The sequence below is a fragment of the Colobus angolensis genome, unplaced genomic scaffold (assembly GCF_000951035.1).
Source record: "Colobus angolensis palliatus isolate OR3802 unplaced genomic scaffold, Cang.pa_1.0 Scaffold387, whole genome shotgun sequence".
Taxonomy (NCBI): domain Eukaryota; kingdom Metazoa; phylum Chordata; class Mammalia; order Primates; family Cercopithecidae; genus Colobus; species Colobus angolensis.
The window spans coordinates 404,363-419,048 of NW_012117232.1; the positions used below are offsets into that span (position 1 = coordinate 404,363).

Consider the following 14,686-nt stretch of genomic DNA (forward strand, 5'->3'; position numbering starts at 1 on the left):
AGCGATCCGCCTGCCTGAGTCTCCCAGAGTGCTGGGATTACAGATGTGAGCCACCATGTCCAGCCGATCAGGCACTCCTATTGGCAATGTCTGGAGCAAGAACCTAAGCCTGAAGTGGGGGTGAGGTCAGCCTTACCTGAACACCGCCAATAGGACCGAGAGTAGGGGAGGAGTAGTTCCCCGTGGGGGTATTGTACAACTCCAGGGGACCCCATCTACATGGGAAAATCATGTAAATGGCACCCCCAAGGGTATGCATGTTGGAAGACGCCATTCACATGAAATACAATGTGAGCGGTGCTTACCAGAGTGCTGCAGTAGATAAGAAGGTTGATATTGCCAGAAGGATAAGTGAGTCCAGATGGAAAAGACTAGAGTCCCCATGCATTCTGCTTGGCCTCTTCTCCATGGGCTCTCTTCTTATGTCCCATTCCTTCTGGACTCTGGACTCCAGGAGTGCAAGGATCACTGTCTGGATTTAGTAAACACAAGTTGGGCCTACCTTGCACTGTCTGGGAGAGGACAGGCCCTGGAACAGGCCCATCTGGACGACTTGCTCCCCTGCCCACCAGTGGTCCTGGGGTCTGCAGGACCCAGCCTGTAGTTCAGTGAAAAGCGTCACTATTTTCTTGAGACAAAGTCTCCCTCTGTCGCCCAGGCTGGAGTGCAGTGGCATGATCTCAGCTCACTGCAGCCTCTGTCTCCCAGGTTCAAGCTATTCTCCTGCCTCAGCCTCCTGAGTAGCTAGGACTACAGGTGCATACTGCCACGCTCAGCTACAGTATTTTTGTTTTCGGTTTTTGAGATGGAGTCTTGCTCTCTTGCCCAGGCTAGAGTGCAGTGGTGTGATTTTGGCTCATTGCAACCTCCGCCCACTGGGTTCAAGAGATTCTCCTGCCTCAGTCTGCCAAGCAGCTGGGACTACAGGCACCGCTACCATGCCCAGCTAATTTTTATATTTTTAGTAGAGATAGGGTTTCACTGTGTTGACCAGGCTGGTCTCAAACTCCCGACCTCATGTGATCCACCCTCCTGGGCCTCCCAAAGTGCTAGGATTATAGGCATGAGCCACCGTGCCCAGCCAGTTTTTGTAATTTTTTTTTTTGGTAGAGATGGGCTTCACCATGTTGGCCAGGCTGGTCTCCAACTCCTGACCTCAGGTGATCTGCCTCCCAAAGCGCTGGGTTACAGGTGTGAGCCACTGTGCCCAGCCATCACTATTCATTTTTTCCTGGGCTTTCAGAGTGGCAGCAATGGGCATCTTCAGGAAAAGGGTTAGAAACTAAGCAGGACCCAGGCATGTGGCTCACGCCTGTACTGCCAGCACTTTGGGAGGTCAAGGTGGGTGGATCACTTGAAGTCAGGAGTTGGAGACCAGCCTGGTCAACATGGTAAAACCCTATCTCTATTAAAAATACAAAAATCAGTCAGGTATAGTGGTGTTTGTCTGTAGTCCCAGCTACTCGGGAGGCTGAGGTATGAGAATTGCTTGAACCCGGGAGGTAGAAGCTGTAGTGAGCTGACATCACGCTACTGTACTCCAGCCTGGGTGAGTGAGACTCTGTCTCAATTAAAAAAAAAAAAAAAGAAAAATAAAGAAACCAAGCAGGAAACAGTGTCTCCCTCTCCCCAAGGGAATCTGGCTATTAAGGCTGGGGAGGCTCATCTGGAGTCATCCCAGGAAGTCATCTCTCTGGAGATTTCTGAGCCTGGAGACATGTGGCGAAGGGCTGGGTCTCTCCTCCGGGGCTGAGACCTTACTGGGTCATCTTTCTTTCAGGTGCTTCATCGGAGATGGGAAGACCTGCCTCATCCTGAAGGCTCGGTGAAGCCGAGCTCATGGGATTCCTGCTGCTCCAGGTGTCCTCAGCTCACCTGTCCAAGACTGAGGACCAGAGAGTTCCCGCATTTCCTGCCAAGGCAGAGGCCCGGAGGAGCCACCCCCTGCTTTCACTGCTTGGGCCTGGTTTCTCAGATAGGCTGACTGCTGAGGAGGCTCTAGGTTCCTGGAATTCCTTTGTGTTCATCAGAGACCCCAGCCTGGGGAACACGCTGCCCGCGCTGCCCAGAGAGTGGTGCAAACACCACAACACGAGGGTATTTCTTGAGAGGAAGGTCCCCGAGTTGGACGAGGAGGCTGTTTCTGCACATCAGCTCATTCCCGCACCCCGTTTCTTTCTCCTTCTCTTGTTTCTTCATTGTTTTGTTGTAGAAGGGCCTTCCGGGGGCCCAGCCACTTCCTTGCTTCTCAAGCCGACAATTAATTCTCACTTTGCAATAAATAGTCCAGTATTTCCTTCCACGTGCAACTAAGGCTTGCCTTTCATTTGAGAAATGGGCACTGCTGAGGAGAAAGCAAGCAAAAAAAAAAAAAAAAAAAAAAAAAAAAAAAAAAGCCTGGGGTTAGGCCTTGGCTGTCCAGAGCGGCTGATCCTACAGCCCAGCTCAGAGTCCTGGGCCATGGCAGGCATTTGGAGTTCAGACCAGCCTAGAGCCTCTCCCCACTTGGACAGGCACATCCTGGAGCTCTGCCTGGAGCTCAGAGTGCATATTGAGTCCAATTTGGACTCTAGTCAGAGTCAATTCCAGATCACAGCCCTCAGGACCCTGCTGAAAAGCTCCAGGCAGAGTCCAGGGTCTGGCTGAGTACTCAGGGCTGTCCTTAGTTGAGTGCTCCGTGCTGTCCAGGACATGAATCAGCCCATTCATTCACTGTAGCTGGGGAGGTGGGTGGGGGGCGGGGTGTGGGCTTGGAGTGGACTGCAAGAATTCCCTGAGGAAATATTAGGTTGGTGCAAAAGATTTTTTCTTTTCTTTTTGCTTTTCGTTTTTTGTTTTTGAGACAGAGTCTCGCTCTGTCACCCAGGCTGGAGTGCAGTGGCATGATCTCAGCTCACTTCAACCTTTGCCTCCTGGGTTCAAGGGCTTCTCCTGCCTCAGCCTCCCAAGTAGCTGGGATTACAGGCGTGTGCCACCGCGCCCGGCTAATTTTTGCATTTTTAGTAGAGACAGGGTTTCACCATGTTGGTCAGGTTGGTCTTGAACTCCTGACCTCAAGTGATCCACCCACCTCGGCCTCCCAAAGTGCTGGGATTACAGGTGTGAGCCACCACGCCCAGCCAGTTGGTGCAAAAGTATTTGCGGTTTTTCCCATTACTTTCAATGGCAAAAACTGCAATTACTTTTGCACTAACCTAATAGAATCCTGAACAAGTGACACAGTACAGGCCTGAAGAGCCAGTGGCGCTTGGGTGGAAGATAAGAGTATAACAAATAAGAAAGGACGGAAAGACACACTCTGGAAGTCACCCCTTCGAAGTAGAGTGTGTGTCTTCTTCTCCCTAAGAATCAATGGGTCATTTATGGAAGATGATCATTATAACACCAGAAAGAAGAGCAGGGAGAAACCACTCTCAACAACAAGCGAAAACTCACCCCCTTCAATGAGATGAGCAAAATGCTGTCTTGAGTGAAAATGAAGAAAATCACCACTACAATAAGAGACTGCCCACTGAGAACATAGATTCACAATATATCCACACATTCAAACCATTCTCAGAGAAAAGGAGATAATAAACCAGAATAACGATGACAACTCGACAGAATAGAAAAGGGGAGGAAAAAATATGATACAACCAGAAACAAGCAAATTAGGACATCTGCACAGAGTTAAAAATGGGCCAGGCATGGTGGTTCACGCCTGTAATCCCAGTACTTTGAAAGTCCGAGGCGGAGGATTGCTTGAGGCCCGGAGTTTGAGACCATCCAGGCAACATGGCACGACCCTATAACTACAAAAAATAAAAAAATTAGCTGGGCAGGTGGCACATGCTTGTAGTCTCCTCTACTTGGGAGGCTGAGGTGGAAGGGTCACTTGAACCTGGGAGGTTGGGGCTGCAGTGAGCTATGACAGCACCAATGCACTCCAGCCTGGGCAACAGAGTGAGATCCTGTCTCAAAAAAAAAAAGCCAAGTGCTCTGGCTCATGCCTGTAATCCCAGCACCTTGGGAGGCTGAGGTGGGTGGATTACTTGAGGTCAGGAGTTCAAGAGCAGCAGGAGTTCAAGAGCAGCAACATGATGAAACCCTGTCTCTACTAAAAATATAAAAATTAGCCAGGCATGGTGGCGGGCGCCTATAATCCCAGCTACTTGGTAGGCTGAGAGAGGAGAATTGCTTGAAACCAGGGTGTAGAGGCTGCAGTGAGCCAAGACCGAGCCACTGCACTCCAGCCTGGGCAACAGAGTGATACCCTGCCACAAAATAAAACAAAAGAAGAGTAAAAAATGTTAAAAGTTACTATTTCGTTTGGTGAAATAATGAAATAAATCTTTGACAAATCTAGTAAACAACAAAAGTTACATATCCATATATATGTATACCTACATGTATGTAGCTGTTTATGGAGAGTTTGTTACATGTTAGGCACTGTGCTGAATGCTTTACATGTATTATATCATTTACTCCCTATGACAATCCTATGAGATAGTACAGTGGGTTGAATAGTGTCCTCCCAAAATCTGTGTCAGTCTACAGTCTTAGAGCGTGACGTTATTTGGAAATATGGTCTTTGAAGATGCAATTAAAGTAAGGGTCAAGACGAGATCCCACTGGATTAGGGTGCCCTTTCCTCGTAAGAGACAGTAAAAGAGGCACAGAGACACAAAGGAGAAGGCCACGTGAAGATGGAGGCAGAGGTTAGGGTTATACTGCCAAAAGACAGCACCAAGAGCCACCAGGAGCTGGAACAGGGAAGAAAGGTTCTCATCTAGAACCTTTGTGGGAAGCCTGGTTCTGTTGACAGTCTAATTTCAGACTTTCTGGCCTCCAGAACAGAGAGAGAATAGTTTCTGTCATCTTAAGTCAAGAAGTTTGCGGTGTTTGTTCGAGCAGTTCCAGGAAACGAATACAGGTAGATTCTCTCATTATTCTCATTGTGCAGAGGAGCCAATGGAGGTTCCAAAGGATGGTGTTATGCTAAGCTACACAGTTAATGCATTGGTGGGGCAACTGTTGAAGGTCAGGTATATCTGGCTGCAGGGCCCATGACCTTGTCATCATACTTTTCTGTTTCTGAATAAGGGACAATATTATGTCCTCTGCCTAGTCTCCTACTTGCCTATTAGTTCCTCATTAAAAAGGGGACAGAGCCACGGTGGCGCGTGCCTGTAGTCCCAGCTAGTCAGGAGGCTGAAATGGGAGGATTGCTTGAGCTCCGGAGGTCCAGGCTGCAGCGAGCTATGATTGCACTCCAGCCTGGGTGACAGAGCAAGACTTTGTCTAGGGGAGGAAAAAAAAAAAAGGAGGACGGAAAGACATTCATTGTAACTCTTCTCATTTCAAACTTGCAATTGGATTTTAGGTTGTGGCTTTCATTTCCATTTCTAGAATATAAGCTCTCAAGAGCAAGATGGATATAAATTCATCTTTGTATTAAATAACTGTACATTATCTGTTTGGCATTTGCTGAATAGAAGGGACTCAGTTCTTTTTTATCTTTCTTTTTTTTTTTAAATGGAGTCTTGCTCTACCGCGCATGCTGGAGTGCAGCGGTGTGATCTCGGCTCACTGCAACCTCCGCCTCCTGGGTTCAGGCGATTCTCCTGCCTTAGCCTCCTGCGTAGCTGGGATTACAGGTGTGTGCCATCATGCCCAGCTAATTTTTGTATTTTTAGTAGAGATGGGTTTTCACCAAGTTGGCCAGGCTGGTCTTGAACTCCTGACCTCAAGTGATTGGCCCACCTCGGCCTCCCAAAGTACTGGTATTATAGGCGTGAACCACTGTGCCTGGCCAGAAGGGACTCAGTACTCACTGACTGGAAGAATGGCATAGGCTGATTCCAGTGACTTCCAAATTCATTCTGACCCTACAGAGTGGAATCCAAAACTCATGCAGATCATCAGGTTCATCTCTCTCCCAGCTCCCTTTTTCTCAGTAACAAGGAGGTCACATAATTTTGGGGTGTTAGAGCTAGAAACTCTATTACAGTAGTAAAATACAGTGGCTGTAAGTTTACATCCTGAGGAAGATCCAAGTTTAAGTTTCAGAACTGTCACCTTTTTGCTGCATGTGCTTGAAGAAGCTATTGAAATTCTTTAGCTTCAGCTTTCTCATCTGTAAAATGCAACTACTACCTCAGAATGCTTATGAAAATTAACGTTTATAAAGTATCAGCACAATGCCCAGTACATAGTAAGTACACAGTCTGTTAGCTCTTATATTTATCATTTAATCAAAGGTTTTGCAATTTGCAGGTATCAGAATCATGACAAGGGGTGGGGTTTGGCAAGAAATTTCTTCTTCTTTTTTTTTTTTAGAGACAGTATCTTGTTCTGTCACCCAGGATGCAGTGCAGTGGTGCAGTCACAGCTTGCTGCAGCCTCGACCTCCTGGGCTCAAGCAATCCTCAAGCCTCAGACTCCTGAGTAGCTGAGACTACAGGTGTATATCACCATAGTGGCTAATTTAAAAACTTATTTTTGTAGAGATGAGTTCTCACTGTGTTGCCCAGGCTGATCTTGAACTCCTGTCTTCAAGCCGTCCTCCCACCTTGGCCTCCTGAAGTGTTGGGATTATAGGCGTGATTACCAGCCTTGGCAAGAAACTTACAGACTTGGCATATATGTATTTTCTCAGTCAAGTATTCTCATATAGGGACCATTAGGGCCTCCCAAGGGAAAAAGGTTGGAACCCATTCATCCTGTCCAACACCAAATTTCAAAATCCAGAGAAGCTAAATAATTTGACTGTAATTACAGAGTTGTCGAGCAGCAGAGTTCAATTAGAATCCAGGATCTTGGACACACAGTCTAGTGCCCTTTTTACTGCAACAGGTGTGTACTTAATTCTCCAGACCCTTGGGGTACAAGCACGGAGCCATTTCCTTTTGCCAGAATTGTGTTGGGGTCCTCACATGCCATGTTGTTAGGAATTCTAGTATCCCTACTGGATTACATTTTCCAAAAACCCTGGGGGTTTAAGCAAGCCAAAAGGGAAGTGTGCTGATATTTACTAATACTTGCATGAGCCAGTTGCAGTGGCTCACGCCTGTAATCGCAGCACTTTGGGAGGCCGAGGTGGGTGGATCACCTGAGGTCAGGAGTTCAAGACTAGCCTGGTCAACATGGTGAAACCCCTTCTCTACCAAAAATACAAAAGTTAGCCGGGAGAGGTGGCCCACGCCTGTAATTCCAGTTACTTGGGACGCTGAGGCAGTAGAATCTCTTGAACCTGGAAGGCGGAGGTTGCAGTGAGCCGAGATGGCGCCATCGCACTCCAGCCTAGGTGACAGAGTGAGACTCCATCTCAGACAACAAAACAAAACAAAACGAAACATAACACCTTGCACGTTGTAGGGAAATTACTTCGTGCCTGCAGCTGCTGTTCTCTCCGCTGCCACATGGTGCCGCTGTTGGAAGAGGTTCTCAGAAATGGTGTATGCTATAGCAAAGTCACACTGGTGTCTTCAAAGAGGGCTCCTTTACTGATAATTCCACAACTTCCATGCCAAGCACACTTGCATGCTCCATGGACTCTGCATATGTATCCAAGCAAGCTTATGGCCTTTCAGGTCCTTCCTCTCCCCTTGGCCCCCCTAGATTCCTACACACACCACCACCACCACATTTTCCCTCCAGAGTCCTACCACCTCAGAGTGAGTTAGACATTTACCTGTCTTGGAACCCAAAGCCACTGTTCCCCCTCCAAGTCCCTGGACCCATCATAAAGTTTGGGGGTTATGATGAGCAACGCTCCTTTTAGTGCTTGGAACACAAAGCATTCATTCTCCTCCCTTAACGTCTAATTGCCTCAACTGATTTTTAGGAATTGAAAATTTGTAATCCTTAAGAGATTGTTTTTCCCCTCAGAGACTTAAAGTCTCTCTTCCAATTCCCAGACCTGAGTGAGTTCACAGACTTAAGTCTCTGTGAAGGAATGGGAGGTCAGATAACCCTGTGGAACATGGCCTGTGAAGATAACGAGCTTTTATCTTGGCTTTCGCCAAAAAGTTTTGTGGCCATTTACTCAAGGAAAATACACGGGGACTCATCTAGTTATGGATACTCTACAGACAAGGTCTCTGGGTTCCACTGCAGCACGCTGCATAGAGCAGAGGTTTATCAAGTCCACGTGACAGATACTTTGTCTGGAATTGACCTCATGTTTAGGTGAACTGGCTCTCTGGACTCATCCTATAGTTCTTCCTACAGTTCCTGATGGTATAGTTGGAAATAGATGCTCAGCAAGTGGTAAAATCTCTACCCTGCCTTTACAACCCATGCAGCTGGAGTTGTTATGGCAGGAAGGGCTAAGTGGAAGCCACTGGAACAGTTCCTGTATGCCAAAATTGTCAATCAAAAGCAATGCTGAAGGATGACAGAAGATGCCACCCCCATTTGTGCCCTTTTGGGAATAAGGATTGAGTTAAAGGCACTTGAGAAACAGCAGGTGCCAACGGTGCTCTCACTCCTCTTTTACTTCCTGAAAGCAGGAGATGAACCCCCAAATGAAAGATGCCCTCCCTGTCCTGGGAAGAAAGAAATGTTCTTATCACAAGATGGGGAAACAAGGTCGAGGGCAATCTGTACAGACCTTGTTAAAATAATTCTTATCTTCCTTTGGTCCTCCCACATATTTTAGGTACTTTTCCACAACTGACTCTTTGTTCAATCCATAATACAGTTAGGTTTTGCTACTTCTTTGGGTCTTCATTTCTTGTGGAAACTCCCATGTATGCTTTTCTCTTATCTGTTTTATTTCAATCCTCACGCCTAGCCTGAGACCCCAGAAGAGTAAAGTTTTGTCCCTCCTGTTACTCTATCTTCCAAGAAACTTTCAAGGCTTCTTCCGCCAATTAGGCTATGGGGGAGTGCCTCCGAAAAACAGGCAGCACGCAGCACGTGTATCCAAGGCTAATTCCCTCCTAGCACTGGAGACGACCATAACTGGGACAATGGCAGGGACAACCACCAGAAGACTGCTGCCCACAGACAGCTGTGGACTCACAAAAGACCCCTGCTACTTGCGGGTGACAGCAGTGAACTCGAATGAGACTGGAAATCTTTTCATTGGCTACTAGGATCAGCTTTTATCAACTTCTTTGGATACATTATATTTTCCCTTAATAGAATGATGCCCTTCAAAGTACGGCAGAAACCAATGGGAGCCACTTATTTTAGACATTTATTCCACGAACAAGTTTTCAAGAAGACATCTAAGTGAACACTGATACAAAACAATGAATCGACATCTATTTGCTCCGGGTCTTGGAATGCATTCAGAGGCAGAGGCTTCCAGTTTCACAAGTTACTCAGACACTCCTTTAGCCAGGGCTGCCCCAGCTCCTCACAGCTGAGTCTTGTCTGTCACCGGGAGCCAGACCTCCTGACAGGCTTCCTTCACTTCAGCCTACCTGCCACTGGTTATGGAGGTGCTTGGGGGGCTGCTGCCTGCTGTGGATCACGAGGGACTTGCCCTTTCTCCTTCCCGAACAAGTTCCTGGGCTGACTTTGCTGTCACAGCATCCCTTCCCTTTCCTGAAGCATGAGATGGATTTGGTACGGCCAGATGCGACAGGAGAGCTGGGCCAGCAGCCTGGTCTTCTAACGTCTTCCGCATCTGTATCACGCTCCACAGCCTCATGAAACATTAGAGCCACAGCAACTTGGCAATCAAGTTCAACTTCTCTTCAGATGAGGCGCCAAGGCCCAGAGAGGCTATGATGTATCAAACAACGCTCATTAAGCAGTGACAAGACTGAAACCGTCTCTTTCAGCTTCTGGTCTCATACTCATTCCACCAAGGCAGGCTGCCCTGAGCCATTTGTGTGTGAGGTTTCCCTCTTTTAAAAACTGTTTCTTTCCAGATGAATGAATTAGGTTGAATGCATTAATAACATCACTGGTAAGAACTGGAGGTATCTGTGGCAGTAACAAAGCAAGCCTAGGTGGGACATACGAGACCAGTTTCCAAAATGCCTTTGATAAGATGACAGTGAAAAGTTGTCAGTCTATGCTGTTTTTCAAAAACAGGATTTGACACAATTTACAAGGAAATAAGACAAAATGAAATAAATATAGGTTGGGGTAGGTGGTTGAGGTGGGCTGTAAGTTTTGTTGAGCTTTCCAGCAGCCAGAAGAGAGAGAGAAAAAGCAGCTTAAGTTACAAAAATCACAGTGTTTGTGATACATACATACAGATCTACACGCATATGTAGACGTGTGTGTGTGTATATATACTGCGCTTAGGATCAGGCTTTCCTTGGTACTGAGATCTAGATAAAAAACCCTTTTTCTATGAATCTTCATAAAGGCTATGTTGTATGATCTAAAAGACACATTGATCAGAACATGATTATTCATTTTGACTTACATGTACCAGATGAAAACAAATAAAATGCAGGGAGACAAGTAGTGTTGGCCTAAAATGGGGGATAGACCTTCCATTTCTTCAGAACAAAGTTCATCAAATTAATGTAACACATTTCTAGACAGCCCATTTACAATTAGGAGTAGAGGTAGGGGAACCCAAATTCCACCTCAGCTTGCTCCCAGGCATATAAGAGTTAAATAGAATCAGTTTGTCCCACTAGAAAGGGAAAGGTTCTTGACCCTTTCCTGCCACCGGGGAACGGTGAGAGATGAAGGTACAGAATATGATTCTGGGCAACCTAGCGAAACTCTTCTGCAGGTGAAGGTGATCTTCTCATGACTGAGCTCCTGGCCCTCTGTAGCTGCCATGGTGTAAGTGGCTCCACCTTTTGCTGTGATACTTCCTCTATCAACTGTGAGTTCCCTGAACCCCGGCACCATGTCCCTTCCTTCCTTTTTGTATCCTTCACTGTGGCTAGAACATGGCCTTACATGTAACAGTGCTTCATATTTATGAATAAGTCATCTACTTTCCTGAATCATGCTTCCATATAATATCAATCCTGTGTACGTATTACTAAGTGGTTATTTCTATTAATGTGCATTTTCTCTAGAGCTGGAATTCCAGAACATCTACACAATATAAACACAAGCCCACTGGCACCACACGCATCTTACTCTGCTATGCATACTACCAACATGGAACTGTACTTAGCATTAGAAATCTTTAACTTAGACCACACAGAAAAATCAACCTACTGAGATGTGAAAAGTCATAACATTTCCAACAAACGTAAATCAGAAACATTTATCAATGTTTACCTGAGTCACCTGCCTTCCAACAGGCCACGCCCCATTCTGGCACCATAAATTAGATTTCTTTGTACAGCGCCTACCCTCCTAGGTACTTTGCTGAACAAGTTTCAAAAGACTGAAACATACCAAAAGGAACAGTATCATTTCCAGATGGCTTCAAATAAGAGCATTTGACAAAGAAAGGGAGAGATAAGAGCAAAATAATCACTTACAAACAGCCCTGACTCCGGTTCCCTTCCCATTAAACTTGTGACTTCTCCCTTGCCAAAGCAAAGCCACCCTGGGTTACCTAAATACTACGGGAATAAACACCACTGGCTCCATCCTGAAGCAACTGGCCCTGGAAAATCAAATTTCTGGGTTCTGTGTCTAACTTCAAAAGTGAATTAACCATCCCCCATCAGAACTTTTCCTCCAGTGTTTACTGGGTTACTGCTGGGGGTTCTCAGAGAGATTTTTCAGACAACAGGTAAATGAGGAAAACAAAAATGGTGTTCTGGATTTCTGGACTGAGGTTTTTATGAATGTTCCCACTTTTCACCCAGTGAGCTCTAGAGTTGTATAAGTTACTTGGGGCACTACAGTTAGGTTTCTGATGTGGTGAACAGGGACTAGAAGCCTCAGAAATAGAGACTGGGAGATTTAACAGCCATCCCCGAGAGCACTGGTCTAAGCTGAGACGGCCATCTGATCTACAGCAGGCCAAAGGAGTACAACCGGTCTTAGAAATGTTTCAGGTGTCTATTACCTCTTCCCTATCCCCTTAAAGTTTTAGAAACACTATTATTATACTGCAGTGTGGGGGTGGGAGGTACGAAATATGCCAACATACCAGTCATGTTCTAAATAAGAGCCAGAGAAATTAGAGGATAGAACTAGAATGTGTCTGAAATCCTGCTTTACTTTAGTGAGACACACCATGAACAGGCCTCCTATTCCATCTGAGGAGGGCATGGTAGTTCAGAAGAGGTCAGCAGGAGCACCCAGAGCAACTGAGAGGTAAGTGCAGGGCTCCAAGAAACAGTACAAGGACGTGGGATTACTTATAGACCGGAGAAGCAGCAGCCAGGGGATTTAAGTCTTCAGGTACAGAAAAGGATGAGGGGTGATCAATTGCTTCTCACCTCCACGTAGGGCAAGGCATTAGTAACAGGACTTCAGTAACAATACAGGGATTCTGCCCTAGCTATTTGGATCAACTTCTTGACACAAAAAAAGGTACACTGTAACGGACTTCTGAGGAAAGCTATAAAATCTTCACTCTTCTTTTGTGGATCTCTTCAAAACCAAGATGGATTTGATGTAGTTCTGATCAGACTCCTCAAAGTTCTCCCTAAATGTGAAAATCTGTTATCAAGTTGCATCCAGGATCTCATGGAGTAGGTAACAACAACAAAAAAACTTTTGGCATTTTTTATATCCTTGAAAACAACTCTCATCCACATGGAAAGATCTTGCATGTTGCCAGACTTAGCAATCCAGCTAGCTGCAGTGGCCTCAACGTACTGAGGAGTATTTCATTCTGAACTTGGACAACACATCTTCTTCACATTCTTAAAGGAGAAGCTGAGACACACAGAAGAAGAGGAATAGACTGATCACGTTAGAGGCAGAGGTGAGAAGAGGATGAAAGTGTCTAGTTTATTTATATTCTCAAGTTTATCTTGGGAATTACACTTCATAGCTAAGAAAAGATTGCTTCCAAGAATGAGATTAGGGTAAAATGGCTAAAGGGGCATTTAGGAAGAGAAGATCATCATCAAAAAGTTTTCCTAAACTCATCAATCTTTCCCTTATGTGGGTTCTCAGGGCAATAAAAAGATGAAGGGTGTGGCAGAGGCTTTTCTCTCACATGAACTTCCCGATGTTTGGTAAGAACAGAACTCTTACTGAAACGTTTGCCACATTGGGCACATCCATAGGGTTTCTCTCCAGTGTGTATTCTCCGATGTTCTCGAAATCTTGTACAGTTATTGAAACTTTTTTCACAGTCCACACATTTGTAGGGATTCTCCCCAGTGTGAACTCTCCGGTGGGCGCTGAAATGAGAACTGTTGGTGAAGCTTTTCCCACACTCTCCACACTGATAGGGCTTCTCACCAGTGTGGGTTCTCTGATGTATAATAAGACTAGAGCTCTGACTAAAGCATTTTCCACACTCTCCGCATCTGTAGGGTTTCTCTCCTGTGTGAATTCTCTGGTGGGCACCAAAATTTGAGGAGTCATTAAAGCTTTTTCCACAGTCAAGACATTTAAAAGGTTTTTCGCCTGTGTGGATTCTTTGGTGTCTGATCAGGCTCCTGCTCCTACCAAAGCACTTCCCACAGACACCACACTTGTAAGGATTCTCCTTGTGGTGGGTCATCCGGCACATCAGACGAGCGTTCCTTCCAAAGTTTTCTCCGTATTTGAGAAGTCTGTAGGGTCTCTTCCCCACAAAAGGCCTCTGATGCACAACGGCTTTCCCTAAATCTCTAGGCTGAGACATCGGCTTTCCCTGTCTAATTCCTTGAAGATTCTCCCATTGTCTTCCTGAGATGCATTCCCTTTTGCGATATTTGCTGGGGTCGGTATTCTGGGAAACAACTCTTTTAGACTTTTCTATTAATGCCCTATGCTGTTCCATGTCCTTATAAACTATCTGTGCTGGATCCTCCTTGATGCTATTTCCAATTTCAAAATCTGAAAAAACAAAAGACAATACAAATTTCATACAAGTCTGATGTTAACCATAAACAACCTGGCTTGCAAGGCTTGATCCGTTTGCTCTCCATACACTTCTCTAACCTCAGACCCTGTGACTCTTCCCTGATTCATTCTGCCGTATTTCTTTCCATTCATAAACAGGCCAATAACAGCCAGTACAGAGTAGGCCTTCAGAAATGGTTCCTGCATTATAATCCAAGCCATCATTCCCCATCCATATCCCAATTAACATGAGGGCAACCTGGCTTATCTCCCTGAAGTTCCACTCTAATTCATCCTATTTTCATAATTTCACCTCTATACTAAAAAAAAGCACACTACATCACACTGATCTATAGATTAGATTCTGACCAAGTTGAAGTTCCTTGAGGGACTTGAGTAACTAAATTCCTCTACATAGCTAATCATATCCCATCCAAGAGTACCTGTTTCTTCTCAAATGTTCTTCTCACTTTATTTTCCAGGCTGTCCCATAAACCACACTAATTGAAATCTTAATTCTCACTGTTCCCCAAATTGGAATTATTTTCTCACTCTTTTCATCTACATCCCACGTTCACTACATCTTGGATCCAGATTTTCTGTGAAGTTTTCTGGACAGAGAGCATGACATGGTGAAGAGAGACAAGCTTTGGAATTACACGGCTGTGGGTCTGGTCCCATCTTGGTCAGTTATTAACTGTGTGATTTTTTGTATTAACTTATTATTTTTTTTTTTTGAGACGGAGTCTGGCTGTGTCGCCCAGGCTGGAGTGCAGTGGCGCGATCTCGGCTCACTGCAAGCTCCGCCTCC

General features: G+C 45.6%; 2 protein-coding genes across 3 annotated transcripts in view; one reads left to right on the top strand and one right to left on the bottom strand.

The window, feature by feature from the left end:
* Nucleotides 1–2,302, top strand: part of AQP8 (aquaporin 8) — a 14,895-nt gene extending 12,593 nt beyond the window's left edge. For both annotated transcript variants that reach the window (XM_011954625.1, XM_011954623.1), the window contains exon 6: nt 1,781–2,302. In XM_011954625.1, coding sequence (XP_011810015.1) covers nt 1,781–1,829 — 49 coding nt within the window. In that variant the 3' untranslated portion in view covers nt 1,830–2,302. The remainder of the gene's footprint in view (nt 1–1,780) is intronic.
* A 6,847-nt stretch (nt 2,303–9,149) lies between these two features.
* ZKSCAN2 (zinc finger with KRAB and SCAN domains 2) overlaps nt 9,150–14,686 on the bottom strand; it is a 29,709-nt gene continuing 24,172 nt past the window's right edge. Inside the window, exon 7 of the mRNA XM_011954622.1 lies at nt 9,150–13,869. Within this exon, the coding sequence (XP_011810012.1) occupies nt 12,947–13,869 (923 nt within the window). The 3' untranslated portion in view covers nt 9,150–12,946. The remainder of the gene's footprint in view (nt 13,870–14,686) is intronic.